This window comes from Oenanthe melanoleuca, chromosome 12 (assembly GCF_029582105.1).
Source record: "Oenanthe melanoleuca isolate GR-GAL-2019-014 chromosome 12, OMel1.0, whole genome shotgun sequence".
NCBI classification, from domain to species: Eukaryota; Metazoa; Chordata; class Aves; order Passeriformes; family Muscicapidae; genus Oenanthe; species Oenanthe melanoleuca.
In genome coordinates this window covers 5,478,961-5,500,996 of record NC_079346.1, presented here as the reverse complement: position 1 = coordinate 5,500,996, position 22,036 = coordinate 5,478,961, and the positions used below count along the sequence as shown (strand labels likewise).

Genomic DNA, 22,036 nt, shown 5'->3' with positions numbered 1-22,036 from the left:
AATAAAATAGAAGTTCAAATAGGAACTTATTGATTGAAGCGTTCTAAAAAAGACAATTTGTGAACTTGGAAGTCAGTCAATGTAAGAGGATGCTGTGAGGTTTAGCATTGGACCTGACCTGCTCAGTTTTTCAACCTATGTCTCAGTTTTGAGACAAATTTCAGGCTAAAACACCCTGGAATGAACATTTCCTCTAAGGAGAAGGACTCTAATAAACCCTTCTTGCCAATGAGAGAAATGAATACCTGGGTGAAAGTGGCAAAAACCCTGTTTATTAACAAAAAAAATAAGGTCCTGGATCCAGGTGTCAGCACAGAAAATAATAATGAAGAAAGACAATATTACAGTTTGATGTGATTTTTTTTTCTTTTCGTCAGATGGGCTAATTCCATCAAGGAACAAACTCCTGTCTTTTGAAATGAGCTTGACCTACAGAACAGGGCTGGTATTGCAGAAAAGAGAGCAGGGTCTGGCCATATGACAGGAACTCAGAATCAGGGAGAACCCCTGTAATGGCCAGAAGGATTCCCTGGACCCTTTAGGAAAGGTGAGAAGTTAAAGTGGTACAGAAAAACAGGATGCCAAAACTGAAGGAGAACTTGTCTTCTTCCCTTCATAGGATTTTATTTGAGGATTGTGTCTAAGTACCTGAGAAACATTTTCCTGTAGCAGCAAATTCTACAGGCTGCAAGAACCTGGGGTTATGTATTGTTCCCAGGTGAAGTATTTCATTCAGTTCTGATGCTTTTATTTCTGTATGACAGCTAAAATGGTAGAAAATGCCAGCAGCATAGGGGAATATTTTAAGTCTTCAAGTCTTTTTATTCTTATTGCCAAACAAAGGTAAATCATTCTCTGCAGATGTCTGTCACCAGCACTTCCAAGGACTGGTCACTGGGAAGGTGTGAGTAGCAGGGGGATTTTCTGTTTAACACCCTGACTTGGTAAAGTTTGGCTGCTCAGCTGAAGTGTGAATATACAGTGACCATTGCAACTTCTTGGGAGATGGGTGATGAATTTTCCACTACTGCAGGAAGGTTTATTTTCCCAACAGAGGAATTTGTCACTCTGCTAGGAGCCTTTTCCCTTGTGAAAATCCATCTTTTAGCCTACTTGCTGAGCCAAGTCATCCCCAGCTCTAGGGCAAGGGAAAAGAGCCTCCAAGGGTGAGCTGGTGAGTGAGCCTGGGCACAGGCTGCCTGCAAAGGTGCTTTTTCTCCATCAGCTCTGCAGAAAAACCAGGATGGTTTGGGAGTGGGAGGCTCAATGTGCCTGGGCCTTTCTTGCCCACCTGATACTCTGATGCTTTTCCTGGTGGCTGATCAGTGGAGCAGACTCCAGCCTCATATGGCAGCTCTTGGTGAGTTCAGTGACAGCAGGAACTGAGTGATTATTAAGTAAGTGATTTAAAGATCTGTTGGGCCCTATTGTGTATTAGTGCAGTGCACAGCCCTCCTATTTTCAATGAACAGACTTTAGCAGTTTCTGTCTGTTGTATCAATCTGGTGATTGGAAGCAGTCAAGTTTTAAGTTCCCTTATCTTTTTCCTGGATACCTGTGTACTAAGCTTTAAGAGGTCACTCTAAAATTATCTTGGACATTTAGAGTTAAGGCTGGAGAACATTCATTTTGTCAGACTCTCTGCCTTCAATAAAAAGCAGTCCCCAACAAATGCTAGCTTTAATCTCATGTTTTTGTCAAGATATACAAACTTGCTTTTAATTTAGCCGCTATCCTGCTGCTTGTTGTGCTTATGAAGCATTTTATTGTTGCTGTTGCCATTCTGAATTGATTGGTAAATCTGTACCAAATACTTCCCAGCGATGGAAAAAGAAACATTGAAATGTTAATAATGAAAGAGTAGGGAAGATCCAGATGTTAGCTGGGGAAAAAAATGAAAACCAATCAGCCTTGATTAAACTTTGCAGATAAGAATTTGGGAACATCATGTCAGGATAAATTGTGTTTGTTCTAACCACTCTATCAGCCAAGCTGAAGCTGCTGCCAATAAGAGACTCTCAGGAATAAATGCATAAAAAAAGTGCCAGGGATCTGATAAGGGACATAAGTTAGTCTGATTAAAGTGTTGCCATCAGAGCTGGGTGATGCTTTGAGATTTTTTTGTTTGATAGAGCCTGACAGCCATGTGGTTCACTGTTTAATTTTAGCTTGGACTGTGGGCAAAGGAAGGCCTTCTACATCCAGACTTGTAAAGCCACTATTTTCCATGGAGATTATTTTTACCATTCTAAAAATACATTGCTGACATGAGTACGAAAGTTTCTATCCAGACCATTCTCTCAAAGCCTTTTGGTCACTTACGCAAAAACTGGCTCACAATAAAAAGATTTTTCTGACCTTAAAGAAGGTCCAAGAATGGACTGGAATTTAGTTTAACTTGCTCATAGTTTCTGCTTTGACTTCTTGAGTACAGCCCATTTTTCTGCTTTTTAGTGAGGTATCACTGCTAGAGAACTCCCAGCAGGGTGAACCACTTGGGCCAGCCTTAAGGGAGTGGGAGCTGCTCCTAAAGCCAGGCATTTTGGGCTGCTCACCAGCTCAGCCTCCCTGCTCTTCTTGCTGGAGATCCAGGGGACTGCACATGTGCCTTTCTGCATCTCCTGAACTGTCATGGGACATTCCTTAATTAACTGCAAGAAGTCAAGCAGGGTGCCAGCTGGCCCAGCCTCCTCTGTCGTAAAACAGGGGTTTAATATGTTCAAGTTAAGGTTGTTGAGAGAGAGAGATGCAGGTAAAAACACAAGCCAGCAGGGAAAATGTTTTTTTTCATTGCTTTACAGATTTTAGAAGAAATGCTTTTTCCCTTCTCCCATTCCAAGAAAAGAGAGATCAATTTTTCTACATTCCATAAAACTTGGAACAGAAAATAGATTATTTTTAGCTTATTCCCTGGGTACTGTGGAGGCTTCAGTCTTTGGAGTCACTTTGTTTCTGGCTGCAGCAGTTACAGGATTTCTACAAGCTCCAGAGAAAAGAAAAAATTAGGAGGAAGAAGAAAGATTTCAGAACAAGTCTCTTGCTCTCCTTTCTTCCCCTTTCTTTCCCTTTCATTCTTCACTTACTGCTGCTCCTGCATTTCAGAAGTTTCCTTCACTTTGGCTCTTCCTCAGCATGAATTACTCATTTTAAATATTTTGAACAGATGAGGGAAAGATTAGAATTGAATTTAGGATGGGGAAATAAGGCAGAAGGAATAAAATCCTGTGAGGAAAAGCAGCAGAGCTGGTTTCTAGATAGCACAAGAGGCCAGGCTGTAGTCACAGGGTTAAAATATGGAGCCAGAAACCCACACATGTTTGGGGTGAGACATGCAGATGGATGAGCTGAAGATTTCTGGCTTTCAGGAGGAAAGTCACAGCTGAGCTGGCTGTGGCAAGTGATAGTAATGAGCTCCAAGGGTGAAGCTTGGGAGAGAAGAGAGAATAAAAATGCCCCTGAGGGTAAGAAGGCACTGGTGACAGCAGACTTCTTACAATTTCCTAAGACCCTTGGGCAGCTCCACACTGCTGTTATCCAAAGTGGAGCAGATTTAATGTGTTGGAGATGAGCTCCATCCCAAACACTGACTTGTCTTTTTTCCTTGAAACAGTCCCAGATCCAGTCTGTGTGTGTCTAGTGAGGAGCCCAAGCACATGTGTTTCAGATACTGAGCATGTTTCTATCTTTCTAGCATTTAAATGGTCAGACTTTAATTCTCTAGGCAGAACACTGTGATTAGTTTATTTTCCCATCTCTGCAAATAAGTAGTTTTTTTCCTTCCAAACTTGCTGTAGATGTTGGAAGTGGAATCTGTTATCCTCACAACCTTCCTATGTTCATGTATGTAGAGTCCAGAACAAAAAGACAGTAATGTCCATGGGGATGTTTGGATTTAGAGTGAAGCTGTTTTCTGAAGTCAATACACAGTAACCAAACATCTGTGTACAGCCCTTGGACAGACATACCTGGGCTCTGACCTGAGGGAACGTGCTGTAGGCATTAATAACAGCAGTGCTGACCACAGCCCTGGGAATTACAGGCAGTGTGGCATTCATATTCACACAACAATGTCTCACTTGTGCTTGCTGTTTGACTTTTCTCAGGTGGATTTGCAGCTGCAGTCACCACACCGCTCGACGTGGCAAAGACAAGAATTATGTTGGCAAAGGTAAGGGGGCAGGAGGCCACCAGACAGGCCAGTGAGTGGCCTGGGGATTCCAGGGTTTCTGCAGGGCTGTTACAGAATGAAATCCAGCACCTATTAATAATCATTTCTGCTCTGTCCTAGAAGGCAGGACTAGATGTGAGCAGGCACTGCATGCAGAACTAATGAAATTATTGTGTTCCTTTCCTTGAATGCCTCTCTGGTCCTTTCCCAAAGGAGCTGTCTGAAACAGACTCAGGCTTGTGCTCAGCTTCCAGAGTCTCATGCAGTGGCTTTAGGAGAAAAGCCTTGCAGAGTCAGACACCCAAAGGGATTTATTGCACAGTTCTGATAATTCAGAGTGTGTGTATGTCTTTTCTCAAGAGGGCTTGGTACTGGATTTTCTGTAAAATTTTAAACTATAGAGATTGTGATGGCCAACATCTGCCAACCAGGGCAGAAGGAACATTGCTTATAGGAACAGTAAGTTTAATAAGTTTAGAAATTGCTAGTGAGTCTGGTGTTCCCATCATCATCTCACTGACCCAGGGCAGAGCTGACAGCCACTGAGCTGAGAGCCCTCAGCAGGTGGATGCTCCTAAAGCCTTTCCCAGCCCTGAAAAGAGCTGTGTAGGTGAAGGATGGGCATTCTGGAGTTTCTCTGGGTGTTTTTTACCCTGTTGCTCACATCTCTCAATTTGGGATGTTTCTGGTTGCTGACATGCAGCTCCCCAGCTGAGTCACATCTGTGCTCCCCATGTTGCTGTGTTATCTGTCATTGCTGTTGTGTCTGCTGCAGCTTCTTTGTCTCTGGAAAGAGTTAGTGATAAACCTGTAAAAACTGAATTTCATTTATCTCTGCCTCTCTCCTGAGCAACCAGGTAAAGAAATGAGGGTGCCTGGAGACCATTCAGTTTATATTGGTCATTTCACATTAACTGGGACACACATGGAATTTAAGTGTCTCTGGTCCTGCTGTTTGTCCTCTGTTTTGCACTCAAGACAATTTTCACGTGCAGTACACTACTCAGGTTTTTGTTTTGTTTTTTTTTTTGTTTTTTTTTGTTTTTTTTTGTTGTTTTAAATCTAAAGGAGCAGCAAAGCCACTTGGTGCTTTGAGAGTGTTTTTTTTAAAGTCTGACTGCAGTATCAGCTGCTGGATGTAGAGCTGAGTGTAGTGCAGAAGGGACTTAGTGCCCAGTTCTGAACTGACCAGCTCTGTGACCTCGATAGTTTTGTTCTTCTGTGCCTCTCTTTCACTTTCTGCCCTTTTTTCCATTCCTGGAGAGGAGGAGCTTTTTGCCTGTGCCTGGGGTAAGGAGGTCCTTAGGATGTCTGTAATCCTGTCATGAAGCACTGGGCAGGGACAGGAGCTCAGGGAAGAGCCAAACCTCTGCCAGCAGTTTCCAATCTCTGTCTCTGTGGTGCAGGCTGGTTCCAGCAGTGCCAGGGGGAATGTTCTGGCTGCCCTTGGTGACATCTGGAGGACACAAGGCCTGTCAGGGTAAGGATGTGCTGCACCTCAAGGCTGTGTTGTCTGTATGTTTTGGGGAGTGTGAGAGGATGGGATGGGATCTGTTTATATTTAAATACTGGCATACAGAAAAGCCTTTTCATTGCTGTGCACCTGGGCAGGGAGCTGCAGTCAGGTAGCCAAGAACAAATCCCTCAGGGAGGTTGAGTGTCCTCACCTTAGCCCTGGCTGGGGGCAGTGTCCAGGGAGGAGCACAGAAAGGGGCATTGTTGGGAGCATATCCAACCTCTAATCCCAGCTCCAGGTGTCAGAGATGAGGGTGGCTTTGTGTTAATAACCCATGATGGACTTCTCCCTGTGAACATGTGCATTTGTGATTTGTATCCATTCAAACTCAGGCACATCTCATGGCAGTGAACACAGCAGTTTCATTTGAGGGATGTGAAATCTCCTCTCCTGAGGTGCCAGGCAAGGTCACCATAGAACCCACCAGCCCCTTATGGACAGTTTCTCCTCCTCCTGGCAATTTCTTGCAGATTTGAAAGCACCAGCAATGTCTCCTCTGTTCCTTTCCATTCCCCATTCTGGTTGTGAAGTGCAGTGAGAGGCAGTGCCAGTGTGGTGCCAGCAGTGGGGATGAGCTGAAGCACAGGGAGGGAGCTCTGTGCTTTGAATCTCCTCTTAGGTCTGGCCTTGAGCTTGTGCCCCTGGGTTTTTGCAGTGTGGAGGCCAAAAGTGCAAAGTTTCTGAGCCAGGCTTGAGTACAAAGAGTAGGTCTGGCAGCCACAGAGCAGCTCTGCAGGGCTCTCCTGCTGTAGCCAGTGCAGAAGTGTTCTGGGCTTTCCTTGAGCAGCTGTGGAAGTTGAGGTGATGTTCATCCAGGCTCTTTAGTGCCTCACTTTGTCCTTTCCTGAGACAGAGAATTGCTTTCCTGGCCTTGGAGCAGTGTGGGAACACAGTCTCTTCTGATAGTATTTCTAGAACATTTTGAGGTGTCAAATTTTTTTTTTTTGTCAAAATTAATCTTTTACTGACACTGCTTCACTTACACCAACCTTGTCCTATTTGAGTGCATGTCTTATATTCAATTTCAGAGGTCAGCTACTGGCATGTGTCTTAACTTCTCCAGTCCATGAAGTTCAGCCTGTGCTTCCTTCAGCAGGGCTTTTGTCTCACCTGCCTTTGTCCTGGAAGAGAAATGGAGGGATTTTTGGAAGCTTGGGGCTTTTCCCTAGGTTTTTAACCCTCTCACTCTTTCAGGGCACTGCTCTGACCTTTGCTGCCCAGCACTGTGCACAGCACAGCTTTGCAGGGGACAGCTTTCTCTGAACATCTGATCTCTGCTTGCCCAGCTAATAAAAGTTCAGCCCTCTTTCTACACATGTGGGAAATAATTCAAAACAAATTGCAGGAAGTTCCTGAACACTGATTCCAGGGAGGCACCCAGCTGTGCCCCCAGCAGCACTCAGGGATGGGCTGTCCCAGGTTTGCCTCTCAGAGGGGACAGGGTGATGTGGCAGTGGAGGAGTTTTGGGTCCTGCATGGCTTGGTGGACTCTTAGGGCATGTTTAGAAAGGGGCTGGGAGAAGTGAGGCCATGTCTGCTGCTAGTGGAAGTTGGGCTCTGAAGGGTGTGAAGAGGCATGGATTTGGCTGAGGTGACTTCCCCCACCCCCCAGCCAACAGCAGAAAGTAAAAATCTATGTTTGTGTTCTTCTCAGAGTGTTTCAGCAGTGCCCTTTTCTAAACAACACAGAATTAAACTCTGCCCAAAGATAGCACCAGTGGACTAGGAGCAAAGGGAACACAATTCAGTTGAAATCAAAACAATAAGAGATCTGGAGAAAAAGTAACATGTGAAGGAGGCCAAGCTGCGTCAGCTGCGAGGAAAGGGAAGAAAGTCTTGGGAAAAATAAACGCAGAGGCTGCCATGCCTGCTGCCAATTATAAATCTATTAATCAAAACCAATAAAAATGTCGGGCTTTTTTGGCCAGTTACAACATGACATGATTTATGGCTCCTCTAATAAATCTCATACTTGAAGAGGAGGAATTCTGAGGGCAGAAAGACGCATTGCTTATTGCCACCTTATTAAAACCAGAGCACAGGGCTCAGCTTCCTGGTCTGCACCTAGTAAATCCCTCTGCTTCATGCCAAGGAATTCCACATCCCTTTCTGTCCAGGGAGAGCCAGGGCTGTGGCAGGGCTAGGATAGGGATGGAGTGAGTGGATCTGTGAACCTCTTTGCTCTTGCCAGAGGGGTGGAGGAATCCTTCACAGGAAAGGGAGTTTGCATTTTGTCTGGTGGCTTTTCACACAAGGAGATAGTGGTGTTTGAAACCTGGGTGAAGCTTCAGAGCTGTTTGGTGAGGAACTTGAGGACTAGTGGAGTGGTAATGCTGGAGAGGTGGCCTGTGCAGAGCTGGGGATGGAGCTGGTGGTGTTGCACCAGGTGTCCTGTTCCTCCCAGGAGCTTCCTGGTCAGAGTGGGATTGGCTCATGTGAGGTACCAATTTAATTTTGGAATAATAATCCCTCAACATCCTTTAGTTTTATTTGTTGAAGTGTGGGTTATGAATCTCTATTTCAGTGGAAAAATACCAGAAGGGCACATTCCTCAGCAGTAACAGCACATGCACAGAGAAAGCCTCTGTTGCTGGGGCAGCCCCCTGGAGGGGAGGAGAGCAGAGAGAATTATTTTTGGGGAGCAGAGAAGGGTCCCATCTCTGGCAAGCAGGGAGGAGAAAGCCTCCACCACTGGGCTGCAAATTACTCTGCTGAGACTCTTGAGCCTGTCCACTAATGCCCCATGAAAGAACAAACCATGGGAGGAGCTATGGGATTTTTTCAGCACTGGCCCCTCTGTGCTGTGTCCAGGCCCTGCATTGCCTTACCCTCTTTCCCAGGGAAGTGGTAGAATGAGCATCCCTTTCCCAGGGAAGTGCTCAAAACGTTTGTAATGGTGCTTGGGGACATGGGTTCGTGGTGGCCTTGGTAGTGCTGGGTTATTTTGGGCTTGTCCTTTTTCAACCTAAATGATTCAGTGATCTAAAGGGAACTGCAGGGGTGCTGTTAGTCTCCAGTTAGGACCTGAGGAGTGGCAGAGTGCCAGGTGAAATCTGCAGACAGAGAGCAAATCCAACTAGACAGCAGACCTCTGCCCACCAGAGCAGTTTCTGATGGGGCCAGCAGAAATAAACCCAATTTATCTCATTGCTGATGGAGGCAGGCATGGCCCAGCAGAGACCAGTTTGGACAGACCTGCACAGAGCTCTGCCCTTTGGATTTGGGCCCTCCCTGCCCAAATCAGCTCTGCCCTCTGGCACAAAGGAGCCCGTGGGGAAGCGTGGACTGCAGGGACCACGGGTGGCAGGGGGAGCAGGAAGCTGGGAGGAGCAGGGCCAGGATTCTTGGAAGGGATGGTCAGTAATAGGGGTTGCCAGGGCTGCAGCTCCTGGGTAACTCAGTTATGGGCCCCTGTTTGTGTAATAGCTGTGTCTCGAGTGGGTTGTTCTGGAAACAAATGTCTCCTGTAATGAGGCTTCCTAATTCAGCAGGAGAGGGATGCTGTGTGCTGCTCCCTAGGATTTGCCCTATCAGAGCTCTGTCCATACATGCCTTGTACAAATTACTCTGTTTTAAAGCTGTCATTATGGTAATAGGCCCAATTGCTGTCTAGTAAAGCCATAAAATGTTTCCATCTGCCCGTGTGCTCCAGGCTCCTTAGCAGAGCTCATTACTGCCAGAGGTGTCCCTGTGCAGCAGGAGCAGGGAGCTCCTGAGCAGCCAGTCTCAGCAGGAACTGCAGCCTGTCCCACTCTGGACCTGCTCTCAGCAGGGACCACGTTTCCCAAACACTTTCCCAGGTTTTGGGAAAGCCAGGCACAGGATCCCTGTGGAGCTGAGCCAGGCTCAGCCACAGATCTGGAAGGGGATGAGATGCCAGACTGATTTGAGCTTAATGTTCAATCCTTGCTTGCCACAAAGGGAGCCTGTAATCCTCTGGGAGATACACTGGCCTGTCCTGAGGTTGTTAAACCACCTGTGAGTTCAGATGTGTCAAGCAATTGGCTTTGCACAAGTTTCCTGTTAATTTTGAAGAACTGTGAAGATCAGGCTCCTGAAAAGGGTGGCAGCTAAATGGAGTATTCCTGCTCCCTTAGAGGCAGTGCAGTGAGCAGGGCTGTCTGTGCAAGGGGAGCCCCTGGCCCAGAGGGGATGGTGAGGGCAGCATGTTCTGCAGCTCTTGGTGGCCCTGGGCCTGAGCATCCCTGTCCAGTGGCCCACTGTGGCCTCCTGCCTTTTCCTTCTGCACCCAAGGAGAGTGAAGAGGGGTTAAAAACCACAAGCCTTGGGAGTGCTGCCTTGGGGAAGTCCAGACAGATTCCTTCAGTGAGCAGTGGGGATTTGAGAAACCAGCAAGAGAGACTTTTTCTTGGTTTGTTTTCCAAAGCTCCCTGCTCACCCTCTCAAACTCTTTTCCTGTGCCTTCAGCTTGTTTGCAGGTGTTGTCCCACGGATGGCAGCCATCAGCCTGGGAGGCTTCATCTTCCTGGGGACATATGAGAAGACTCGGCAGCTGCTGCAGTGAGCCAGCCTGGCCACTCCTGCCAGGGCAGAGGAGGAGTCTGGCTGGGGCTGAGCCTTCCTCTGCACCCCACAGCAGCTGTCCCACAGGCTGAGAGCCACTCTCCCTGCTGGAGAAAAGTAAATCCTCCAATAATCCAGTTTCCCAAACATGAAATTTTCCTGCATGGAAAGTGGGTGAGGTCACTGTGAAGAGTGGTGCCAAAAAAGTAATGTTTGGGGGGTAAACAGCTAATTATGGTGGCTGCAAAAGGCATTATTAGAACTCCTGCAGGGGAAGTGTTTTGGAAAGCTCTGGCTTGGGGGCTGAGTGGGGAGGCTGAAATAAAGCAAGTTTTCATCATTCAGTGGCACCTGCCTCGTAACAGGGAGGGGAAGGGGCTGATAGAGTTACAGCCTGCTGCCCTCCAACAGCAGCAAAGGCTTCCAGCTTGGGAGAGCTCTTTGTAAGAGACAATAATCCATTTGTTCCTGATTCGAGCTGTATTTGTGGAAGTTTATATTCCTGTTTATACCTACAGGTGCTCAGCAAGCATTCCTGTGTGGGAGCCAGTGCAGCTTTATTAATCACACTCATATTTCTCCAGTAAAAGCACAGGCTTGTATTATTTTACAGCTGTGCTTGTGCAAAGACATGGAGCTCTGCCTTTCTTTTGGTCTTCATACCTCAGCTGCTGAAGCAGCAGGAGGATGGAAATGAAGCCTGGGAGGGCAGGGCAGGGAGAACATCAGCTGAGGGATGGACATCTTCATGTAGGGATGGACATCATGGTGTAGGGATGGACATCATTGTGTAGGGATGGATCCTGAGGGCTCTCAGGGGCTGCTGGCAGGCAGAGCAAAATCCTGGTACTGTTCTCACATGGGAAACAGAAGCTGCAGCAGCCAAAATGGTGCAGGGATGAGTGTGATGAAAAACCTTACTGGAATTACTCAGTTGGCTGGGGAGGTTCAGCTGTGGAGGTGTTTGTGTGGGCTGGCAAAGCCAAGGGCTGCAGTGGGTGATGGTTTGCTGCATTACTGTGGGCTGGGCAATGATTCTGGGAAGCTCCTCACACAGAGAACAGGAGAGGAGAGGGTGGCCCAGGGCCCTTGGCTGAGCCCTGCCAGGTCACCCGTGCTGGTGGCACCGCGCCTGCTCTGTCCTGCCACCCCAACACTGCTGTGCCAGGGGCATGTGCTGCCCATGGTGCTGGGATTTACCTGTGAGGCTGTTCCCCTCATGAGCACAATGTCTGGAGTGTTTGGAGCCCCTGGAGGAGGAGAACAAATGCCAGACCAGGTTGGTGGCCTGACCAGGGGACACAGGTGACACCAGACCCAGAGTGCAAAAGCACAGGCTGCTACCTGCTATCCATGGCAGAGCAGTAAGACTTTTTAGAGGCCAAAACTTAGAAAATAACTGGCAGACAAGTAAAACATACAGAACAAAGGACATAATTCTTAAAATAATCTTCAATTAAAATGAGGAATTCAGCCAAGTCCTGTATTGGCTGGTTGGTAATGCTTCTCTTTACCATGGCTTGGTGTAGCTGTGCTTCCTGCCACTTTAATGACACTATATATATATATATATATATCACATCCAATTTTAGGGGTTGGGGGCCAGGAGATTTATTACTCTGTGTCAAAAATCTATCACATTTTCTATTGAAGCTTTTAAACACGGTGAGGGGGTTAGCATTGCAGTTGAGCTGTAAATAATCATCTTTATGTCACTGGGTCCAAAGGGTGCAATTTTTGTTGTTTTTAATTAATATTGCAGAATTAGTTTTTGTCAACACCTTTTTTTTTTTTTAATTAAAATAAAAAACCCCAAACAAAACCCAACCAAGCAGCCAAATTGTTTCAGCCAAGCTAATGGTGGGAGGGGACAGATGTCACCCTTCCTCTGTGCCAGTGGAGCAGCTCTGCATCACAAGAAGGCCAAAGGTACCTGGGAATGGCAGCAGGCAAGTGTACCAGTTTGCCTAATATGGATGAAAATAACATTTTTAGTTTTGGGACTGAGGGGAGAAAAAATAGACCAAAAAATCCGTGGGTTTTGCTATGACTGTTTAAATTTTAGCAATGTTTTGTTATTTCAAGTTTGCCAAAATTTTAAAAACTAATTGTAGCCCATTACTGGGATAAAGTGAGATAACAAATTTCAGATCTGGCAGCAGCCTCTTAAAACTTCTCTAAATTTTAAAAAACTTTAACTCCTTGATGTATTAAAGAACTTTGAGTATTCTCAGACAACCTGCGTGATAATTTCAAGGGGGAATTAGTTTTAATTTTTTAAAAATATACAGAAACTGAATTGAGATTTTTAGTTAAAGCAGGAATTCAGGCTTATCTCCAAAGCTACCTCTGGAATTTCCATCCAAGGTGGGGCTGGGGTTTGGGAACACCAGAGGTGTTCACAACTGCAGCTGGGTCTGGTGCTGTCCTGGCCCTGTTTTTACTTGCACACATGCACACACCCCTCATCTGTTCTGTTCTCACTGCCAAGACAGAGGGACTTGCCAGATACTAGAGTAAGCTGATATAGTGGAAATGTATTTCTTACAAGTTGTGTATTGTATTTTTCAATGCAGCCCCAAATTTCCATCCCATGCACATGCCAGGCTGTTCCCCAGGAGCTCATGGCCCAATTTCAAGAGCAGGTACTTTGGCAGTTAATCTCCATTTTCATGAGAGGAAGACAGAAAAGAGGTATAGCAATGGATTAGAATTTTATTTCATTTTCAACTGAAACTCCCAAAAGCTCACTCTCAACAAATCAGCCATAATATTATAAATGAACCTTTATTAAAGACACTTCAATGCCATTTGTTAGACACTTCAATATCTTACATGTTTTTCAATGTACAACATTGTACCAAATTTTCTAATAAATAAATAAATTTGTACACAAAAGTAATACTTCCTCTTTCACATTGCCTCTTAGAAGCAGCAAATTCACATATTTAGTGGAAGTCATAACATTAGGCAGTTAACTTTATTCAGAAACATTATTTTCAATGTTAACATGGCAAACATGCTTTGTATCTGCACTGGTGATGACATTTCTGCCAGCAAAACGAGCCCATTGAATCATTCCCATCCTCCCCGTGTCCCTGGTTCCATGAGTTGGTTCTGGAGCACTTTTCCCTTCAGTGAAAGGAAAACTGTGCTCAGTTTATAATTTTCTAACATCCATTTCCTTTTGCTTTGGATAAACTTGGCACTCAGCATAATTCACCACCTGTCTCAAAGTGCAAACGTGTCAAGAGTCAGGGACTGGGACAGACAGGTACTGGCTGAATTATGCCTGGATTCTTCCAGGGGCAGCTACTGCTCCCTGACCCTGAACTCCTTCCCTTACAGGAGATGGTGGCTCCTTAAGCTAGGCCTGGGTAGGACCAGCTTGCAATAAAACCAAAGGGCAGCTTGCAGCCACTCCCTGAAACCCCACAGGTGCAGCAGCACAGGGGCAGGTCCCTCAGTGATGGATCCAAAGTGAAGCTGGAGGGTTTCTGCCCTATCTCTGCTGCTTGTGCTGAGCCACAGTCCTGGCAAAGGTGGATTCCCAGACTCAGCCTCAGTGGAACTGGTATTTGAGTTGCTCCTAAGCAAAAAAGTAACAACCCCCCCCCCCCTCCCCACCATGATAAACCTGCCCCAAATAGTCATCACCAGAGTTAGCAACCTCATGTTAGCAGAACTCAAATCACAAAGAACTGGGAGTCCTCCATCCACAGGAACCAACAAACACCAAGAGAAAGCAACCTTTCTATAAATAAAAAGAGCCACTGTGAAGTCAGAAGTGATAAAGATCTGTTTGACTGAGGTGGGCATTCTTTATATCCCCCATTAATGGAGGAACTTAAAAGACCACATAAAAACATTTGGGACATTTCCATTTAAAAGTCTGTTCAACCATGAATCCACAGTTTTCCTTATAAAACAAGTATATTTCTAACTAGCCCAGAATTGCTGCACAAGGCAGCATAACTCACTTGAAGGTGATATTTTCATATAGAGAGTCTGGCTGTTCAACTACAAAGTGTAATATTGTGTTGCAGGGGAAAAATAAACTGTTGGATGAATTAGTGATGCAGCTGTCCCCTTAGGAGTGCAGTTTAGTTTTGTTGTCAAAACAGCTCTATGGTTTCAAACCCCCCACGGAACAGATGTGTTTTTTGGGTGTGAAAATGCATTACACTGGCAGAGGTTGTTTATTCTAAGCAGGGCAAGGCTGGAGTGCTGCACACACCTCAGACAGGTGGAGCTGGGTCCCTTTGGGAGGGGAAGGGCCTGTGGTGCTCAGTGCTGTGCCAGCACACATGGCAGGGTAACACCTCCTGTGATGACCTGTTTGAGAGGTGCACTGCTATGAGACCACCCCTAGTTTATTTATTTTGGTAACAACTTCTTCCCAGTCAAAACAGCCTTTTCCTCTGGTTGTTTTGGGGCTCTGCACTGTTGAAGAGTTATTTAGTGCCTCCTGTGTGGTCCACTCTAAAGTCTCACACAGTCACGGTTCAAATACTAATTTTTATAAAGTTTTGAAAAATAATGGAATTTAAGTTCTTCCACCAACAGGAAAATATCAGGTTGCTATGTAATTGCTCACTGCTTTTTTTTTCTTTATAAATTTCACTTGACACAGTTGAAGATCTCTATTATTAAATGTGTTAAGTACAATAAATTTCCAAGGGGAAGGAAATTTGTGCTAAGTAACCCAACTGAATCACAGAATGTCTTGGGTTGGAAGGGACAGAATCACAGGATTAACAAGGTTGGAAGAGACCTTTGAGATGATCAAGTCCAACCTATGACCTTACACCACCTTATGTGGCTAAGTGCCACATCCAGGGACAGTGACTCCACCACCTCCCTGGGCAGCTCATTCCAATGCCCAATCACTCTTTCAGTGAAGAATTTTTTCCTGATGTCCAGCCTAAACTTCCCCTGGCACAGCTTAAGGCTTCTTGTTCTGTCAGTCATTGCTGGGGAGAAGAGCCCAACCCCACCTGACCACAGCCACCTTTCAGGAGTTTTAGAGGGTGATGAGCTCACCCCTGAATCTCCTTTTCTCCAGGTTAAACACCCCCACACTCCCACAGCTGCTCCTCACAGGGTTTGTGTTCCAAGCCCCTCACCAGCCTCGTTGCTCTCTTCTGGATGCACTCCAGCATCTCAACATCCTCCCTAAACTGAGGGGATAGAACTGGGCACAGCACTCACTGTGCAGCCTCACCAGTGCTGAGTACAAGTGAATAATGACCTCCCTGCTCCTGCTGGCCACACTACTGATACAGGCCAGGATGCCATTGTGATCATCACTCTCACAGAGCAGAATTTCAATTTTTTCTGTACTTAACCTAAATTTCCCCTTTCTGAGTTTGAACTCATTACTGCTGGTCTCGTCACTACAGTTCTTATATTGAGGGCACCAGAACTGTGTGCAGAAGCCCAGGTGGGGTCTCACCTGAGTGGAGCAGAGCAGGAGAATCTGCTGCCCACAAGGCTCTGGACACAGCTGGATTTCTGAGCTGTGAGCACACATGGCCAGGGCATGTCCAGCCTCTGATCCACCAACATCCCCAAGTCTCTTTCCTCAGGGCTGCTCCTGGTCACTTCTCCACCCAACCAGCCCCTGGGATTGCCCCAGCCCTGGTGTACATAGTGTAAAGGAACTTCCACTGAAAAGAGGAAAATCCCTTTGGAACGGTCTGGCTTTTAAAAGTTCTGTTTATGCATTTAAGGCACCAGAATTATTTCTCTCACAAAGTTTAACAGCAACCTGATACTGGAAACAATATTGCCAAAATTGTAAAATTTCACTCAGTTTCCCATGCACTAAAGATTAAAATAGCCTCTGTAAAAGATATATATATATATTTTTATATATATATTTATATATGAAAACTCTTATGTACAATTGTATCAAATACTTTTCTCTTTACACAGTAATCCCTTGCATTTATGTGCTTCATATGCAAGTTGACTTTTGAACACTTCATACTTCTCAGGGAAGTTTTAAACTATGTACAATCAGATGACGCTCGAACAGGAGTTTGTTCCCCATACAAGCTTGTTTCTCATACCTCAGTTGGTTGCCTTTGCCAGGCCATCAGTTCAAGATTCGAGGTAGAAGTAAGTAGCCTATATACTCTGTGCAAAAAAAAAAAAAAAAAAAAAAAAAAAAAAAAAATTTAAAAAAGTAATAGTGTGTTTGTTAATTTGCACGTGGCAGTCAGTCTGTGCTCTCAGTCCAGAGACCTGCTGGGCAGCTTGGGCTCGTGGGTGGAGTCGTGGGGCTGGGCTGTGCTGCTGCTGGGCAGGAGAGCCTGCCCCACCTCTGCCTCCCTCTGCAGATCCAGTAGTGCTGGGGATATTTCAGGAAGCACGTTCAGTTGCTTTAGTGACCCTCCTGCAGGTGAAGCTCTCACCAAATTAAGGTTGTTGAGCTCTGAAGGCTTTGCTGCTGCTTGTGAAGAGCCTGTAAACGCCAAAGGAGCAGCACAGTTAGGTGATGCCCAGCCTGCCAAGCACTCCCATCCTCCAGGAAGACTTGGAGGTCTTCCCCAAGGTTACTGACTCCATTCTGTGCTCAAACCAACCCCACCCTGGCCGTGGGCTGGCTGGAAGGGCTGAGGGGAGCAGTGCAGGGCAGCAGAGGTGACCCCAGGAAGGACGTACCGCCCGCGCCCTCCGCCCTTATCCTGTCGTGGTTGCTGGGGTAGAGGGTCCCGTCTGTCTCCAGCCTCTTGCCACTGGCAATGCCATTGCAGGGCTGAGCATGGAGAAGGCTGGTGGTGCCTGCAGCCCTCTTCCTGGGGCGCTCCTTGCTGCTCAGTGCACTGGGCTGGGCGCTCTCCACTGCCCTGAGGCTCTCCGAGTCCTGGGGGTGCGTGTGCGCGCCGACGCTGTCCGTGCTGCCGCTGCACTCCCTGCACACCACGGGCAGCCCCGAGCCTGGGGAGGAAGGGAGAGTCAGCAGGGGAAGATGGGCAGCTGGGAATGGTCAGCACTGGGGGAGGAAGAGAGAGTCAGCAGGGGAAGATGGGCAGCTGGAAGTGGTCAGCACTGGAGCACACAAGTCATGGAAGGAAAGGATAGTTCTGTGTAGTTCAGAGGGGGAATCCCTCACTAAATCACGTGGTCTTACACAGGGCTGTTACTCAGTTTTCAGAACTGTGCAGCCACCATCACTAAAGGTATTCCAATTAACAACTTTAGTTAGTTAGAGATTCTTTTTCACTCCAAAGTACTTGTAACTTTCTTTTTTTTTTTAATAAACTATACATTTATTTCCTTTCCCAAACTTTCTAATCAGCATAGAAGTGCAAAGTGGAATTTTCCTGCAGCTGCTTTAAAATACCAAGTTACCTTTCTTATTTTTGTGCTGCTGCTTTGCAAGGATCACCATCAGCTCACATTCCTCTGAGTTATCTCAAGATATGTTATTACTGGTAGTGGGAACAACAGATGAGCAGAAAGCACCAAGGGGTCTCTAAATGTTGAAAATTAATTTCCTTAGTGTGCTCAACAACTTTCCATTATTAAACTTTACATTAGTTTCTCCTACAGAGAAAATCTGTTTCATTTGCTGATTTTCTGTGGCTTTTACAATACAGTGTGAGAACAGAAAGCCCATCCTAAAAATAGAAAAGTATGAGTGCAACACCCTAGAAATTGGCAAAGAGCAAGGCAGGTGTAGTGCACAAAACAACCTTTAAATTTTAAAAATAAATTAAAAAGCTGAGCTTTGAAGTCAACAGCCTTTTTAAAAGAGCATGAAAAATTTTAACACTTTCAGTCTTGAAAGTGCTCTCATATTTTAGGAATATCTCAAATCAAAATTCCCATCAGCCAGCTGCACAGAATGGCAATTGGGAGCTTTACTCTGCTTCTTTCTGACTGTTCCTCAAATTCCAACTATCCAAGCTTGAGAGAGGATCAAAGCAAGCAGAAGAAAGTAAATTTTCTGTGCTTGCACCTGAGAATCATTCTGAGCTTTTTTTTTTTTCTCTGAAGGTAAAAATTTCTTGTGTGAATGGTGTCTTGGAGGGTTTTGTGATCTGTACAAACACGAAATGCCTTCCCAGATTAATGAGGTTTGTACCTGTCTTATCTGGAACAAGCATTCCATCGGCCATGTCCTCAGTTTTCCAAGTGTCTTTATTATAGCTGATACACAGCTTGGGCTGTCTGCAACCTACAGCAGGAGCTTCAACATCTGGACACCTTCCAGCATCAGCCTGACACATCCCTGTAACAAACAAACCATCTGGGTAAAGATCACAGCCATCTGCTCACAATTAGATGGCTTGTTGGTCTTACTTGTACTGGAGAAGGGAGGAAAAACAGCAGTGGAGATAACAGATAATTTTCAGCAAACATTTAACAGAATAAATGCTGCACAATCTCAGGAGGATCTTAGTTCAGAACTCTTAAATTCTCCTTCCTAATGTGCTGTGCTTAAATAGTGTAAAACCCCAACATTTAATTTCAAAGCCTGAAGGCAGGGACAGGCAATGCTAATGCATTTTCTAGTTTGGGTAACTCTGCTGCCAAAAAAAAGAATCCAAAATTAGCAAAAAGCCAGTCCTTAGGGCCTGACTGAGCAGTTTCTGAGGCAGCCAGCTTGTAGGAACACTTACTGCTGGGAGAGGAGAGCTCTGTGAAGTCAAACACAGATCCCTGCTCTGCATAAATGCAGGAGTTACTTTATGAAGATCTCTCAGATAACTCAGAACAAACACAAACACAGAACTACTCTGGGCTGAGCCTTCTAGCTCCCATCCCAAGCTGAGATGCAGCATTAGAGGCTGCTGAAGCCATTTCTCACCGTTGCTGTCAATGTGCCCATTGGGCTGCTGGCTGTCCACTCCAATGGCCACTTCCTGGCGCTCCGACAGAGTCCCTTGGGAGGACAAGTAGCTTGGCACATCAGGAGGCACAATAGTCTCATCTAGAGCAATGGGAGCAGGGAAAAGTCAGTTCCCAGCAGGATTTTCAAAGTAAATTTGCATTTTCAAGGGGGATTTGGGACCAGATCTAGAACTGGTTATTTTCTAAACTGTCTAAATAGTCCTTTCCCCTCAGAAGCCCTATTCCTGATTTTTCAAAGCTTAAAGCTGTGGGAGAAAGTGCTGATAAAGGCACTTTGAGTGTTTGCATGTGGCATAGTCAGTACACAGTAGGTGGAATAGAACTATTTATTCAGAATAAGTAAATCCTTCTCTTTCCCCTTAAATTTACTCCCTCCTTTGACTCAAGTCTTCTGCCTCCTGAAGTCAGGAGTACAAGTATTCTGCAGAAGAGCATATGATTCTCTGATTCTCCTAAGCAGGAAATAAGTCTTAAGCCTCTTGACTGTTCTTAGCTCTCTCCATTTTCTATCAGGCAATTTCAGTTTCCCTTGCCACACAAAACCAGGTGAAACTCAATTGTATCAGGGTATGAAGCACTGGATTTTCAGGACTGAAAAAAGGATCCCACTAATACATCACACTGTTAATAGGCTATCCAAGACTTCCTACCTACCCAATATCTTTAAAAATCCTTTTGTACTTTATCTAAAGCTAAGCATAATGTAGGAAGGCTGGAAGTTCCAAGCAGGCTGGGAAAGACTTAGGGTGGTTCTTCCATATTCTGTTTTGTTCAGAGACTGTGTAAGGAGGGCAGGAGACTATTCTCACTGCAACACTTATTTCAGCATCGAATTATGCCCTCTGAGCATCAGGAGAGAGCAATAAATGCTAATTTGCTCTAAAAAGTAACATACCACCCCCCAGCAGCAGGGCTTACAGCCAACATGGAAAAGGGGATTCCTGCTTCAAAGTCTACTTTTTTAAGTTTTGGCTTCAAAGTCTTTGAAAATAGAGATTTCCAAAAAGTAAGACAGGTTCCCAGCATCACGGACATCATCCAGACTGTCTCAAAAGTTATCATTTATGGTCATGGAAAACCAAAGTAGCAAAGCAATGGCTGTAACTCCTGCCAGGTGGAAAAGACCTTCCTGAAGAACAAGCCAAGGTGGGAAACGCAGCCCTGAACACGCTTCAGCAGCAGGTGCAGGCTGGTCCCAGCCCTGTGACCAAGAGAACCACAGCCTGGCAGCAGCAAGGCTGAGAGGGGACCCCGGCACAGCACAGCTACCTGTGTTGGTGACGCTGTACTCCTCGCTCTTCTTCCTGGTCTGGTAGATGATGCAGACCCAGACGAGGGAGGTGAGCACGATGCTGCAGACCACGGCGATGGTGACGATGCCCAGCGTGGTGCGGTCGCGGCGGCAGCCCAGCGCGGGCAGCACGCTGACGTGGCTGTGCGCGCGCTCCGTGCCCAGCGCGTTGGACATCTCGCACGTGTAGCGGCCCGCGTCCTCCGGCACCGCGCCGCGCACCACCAGCAGCTGCTTGCCCGAGGCGAAGTGGTGCCTCTCTGTCAGCACCAGGGGCTGGTCGCCCTTCAGCCAGGTGATGCGGGGCGGGGGGCTGCCCCTGGCCTTGCACTGCAGCGCCAGCGTCTCGCCCACCGACACCACGTGGTCTTCCAGGGGATGGAGCAAGGACGGGGTCTCTGCGGGGGAACGAGCATGGGGAAACTCATGGTTAGGGATGGATTTAAACAGCGCTGAATATTCCTGCAGACTGCAATGCGTGAAGCAGGCCCACGCTGGAATATGGCAGCTGCACACCGCAACAGATCTGTTGTAACCCACACACTTTAGCTCCCTCAGAGTAAATAGCTAGGAGGGAGTTACAGAGTGTTACAAGATCTACCAACCACAGCCAACTGGTGTTAAGTTTTCCCAACACGAAACTTCTGAGGACGTGGACCAACAGCTGGCATGTGAATTATTTCATACGGCAAGAGAGATGAAGTGCAATTTCTTTTTTGTAATTTTCAAGTAATTTTCCCAGACAGCAAATAGGTTGGAGGGTCTTCCTCAGCACAAGAGGAGATGCGACTTACAGCTCCTGCTCTTATTTAACAGGTATTTTTCATTAGTGAACTACAGTATAAAAGAATGAAACAAGACTAAGCAGATCATTTGACACTGTCTCTCTTTTATCTGCAACTGATAAAGAGATTGAATGGCCATCCCTCCCACTTCCCACTTGCACTTGGCCTCCTAGAGCACTGGTGAGACTACCTAAAAACAGAGGACAGACAAAATAAAGGGAATAAAAAGCTGTTATATTTATTGAAGGGTCTTCAGGTACATTTAGGGCAGATGAAGCCCCCCAGGGGCTACACTCAAAAAATGGATGATGGGTCATGGGTTTTCATAGTTTTGTAGGTTTGGTACATTTGCATGTTGAGGGTTAATCTTCCAATTACAGCTTCAGGTAATGAAGCATGTTTGCTGCCCCCAACTCGCTCTTGTTTCCATCCCTCAGGGCCTGAGGCACTGAGGTGTCTTTGACTGCCAGGCCTGGAGAGGAATTATATCTGACCAAAACAGGGAAGCAGCAGCTCACACTCTACACAGAGTTTAGAGTTGCACACTAAAGAACGTGTCAAACACAAAACCTAACGCCGGGGCCCTTACCCAGCACGGTGAGGGTGGCGTTGGCCAGCACGGAGCCGGCCGAGTTCTGCGCCGTGCAGCTGTAGACGCCCATGTCCTCCACCTTGACGTCGGTGATGAAGAAGACGTCGTCGTCGGGCATGACGTGCATGCGGCGCTCGCGCGCCGCGGGGAAGTCGGTGCCGCCGTCCTTCTGCCAGGCGATCTGCGGCGCCGGGTGCCCCTCGGCCGCGCACTCCAGCCGCGCCGTCGTCCCCGTCCGGCTCGTGATGTCGTGCGGGGTCTTGACAAACGACGGCAGCACTGATAAAGGGGAAAC

At 46.4% G+C, this 22,036-nt stretch overlaps 2 protein-coding genes across 4 annotated transcripts in view; one reads left to right on the top strand and one right to left on the bottom strand.

Annotated features, from left to right (window-relative positions):
* SLC25A26 (solute carrier family 25 member 26) overlaps window positions 1–10,548 on the top strand; it is an 81,082-nt gene extending 70,534 nt beyond the window's left edge. For both annotated transcript variants that reach the window (XM_056501256.1, XM_056501257.1), the window contains 3 exons: window positions 4,104–4,168; window positions 5,575–5,648; window positions 10,113–10,548. In XM_056501256.1, the coding sequence (XP_056357231.1) occupies window positions 4,104–4,168; window positions 5,575–5,648; window positions 10,113–10,209 (236 nt within the window). In that variant the 3' untranslated portion in view covers window positions 10,210–10,548. The remainder of the gene's footprint in view (window positions 1–4,103; window positions 4,169–5,574; window positions 5,649–10,112) is intronic.
* Window positions 10,549–12,903: 2,355 nt separating this feature from the next.
* Window positions 12,904–22,036, bottom strand: part of LRIG1 (leucine rich repeats and immunoglobulin like domains 1) — an 87,933-nt gene continuing 78,800 nt past the window's right edge. For both annotated transcript variants that reach the window (XM_056501254.1, XM_056501255.1), the window contains exons 14-19: window positions 21,739–22,020; window positions 20,343–20,762; window positions 19,030–19,152; window positions 18,304–18,450; window positions 16,878–17,153; window positions 12,904–16,677 (exon numbers count right to left, since the gene is read on the bottom strand). In XM_056501254.1, coding sequence (XP_056357229.1) covers window positions 16,445–16,677; window positions 16,878–17,153; window positions 18,304–18,450; window positions 19,030–19,152; window positions 20,343–20,762; window positions 21,739–22,020 — 1,481 coding nt within the window. In that variant the 3' untranslated portion in view covers window positions 12,904–16,444. The remainder of the gene's footprint in view (window positions 16,678–16,877; window positions 17,154–18,303; window positions 18,451–19,029; window positions 19,153–20,342; window positions 20,763–21,738; window positions 22,021–22,036) is intronic.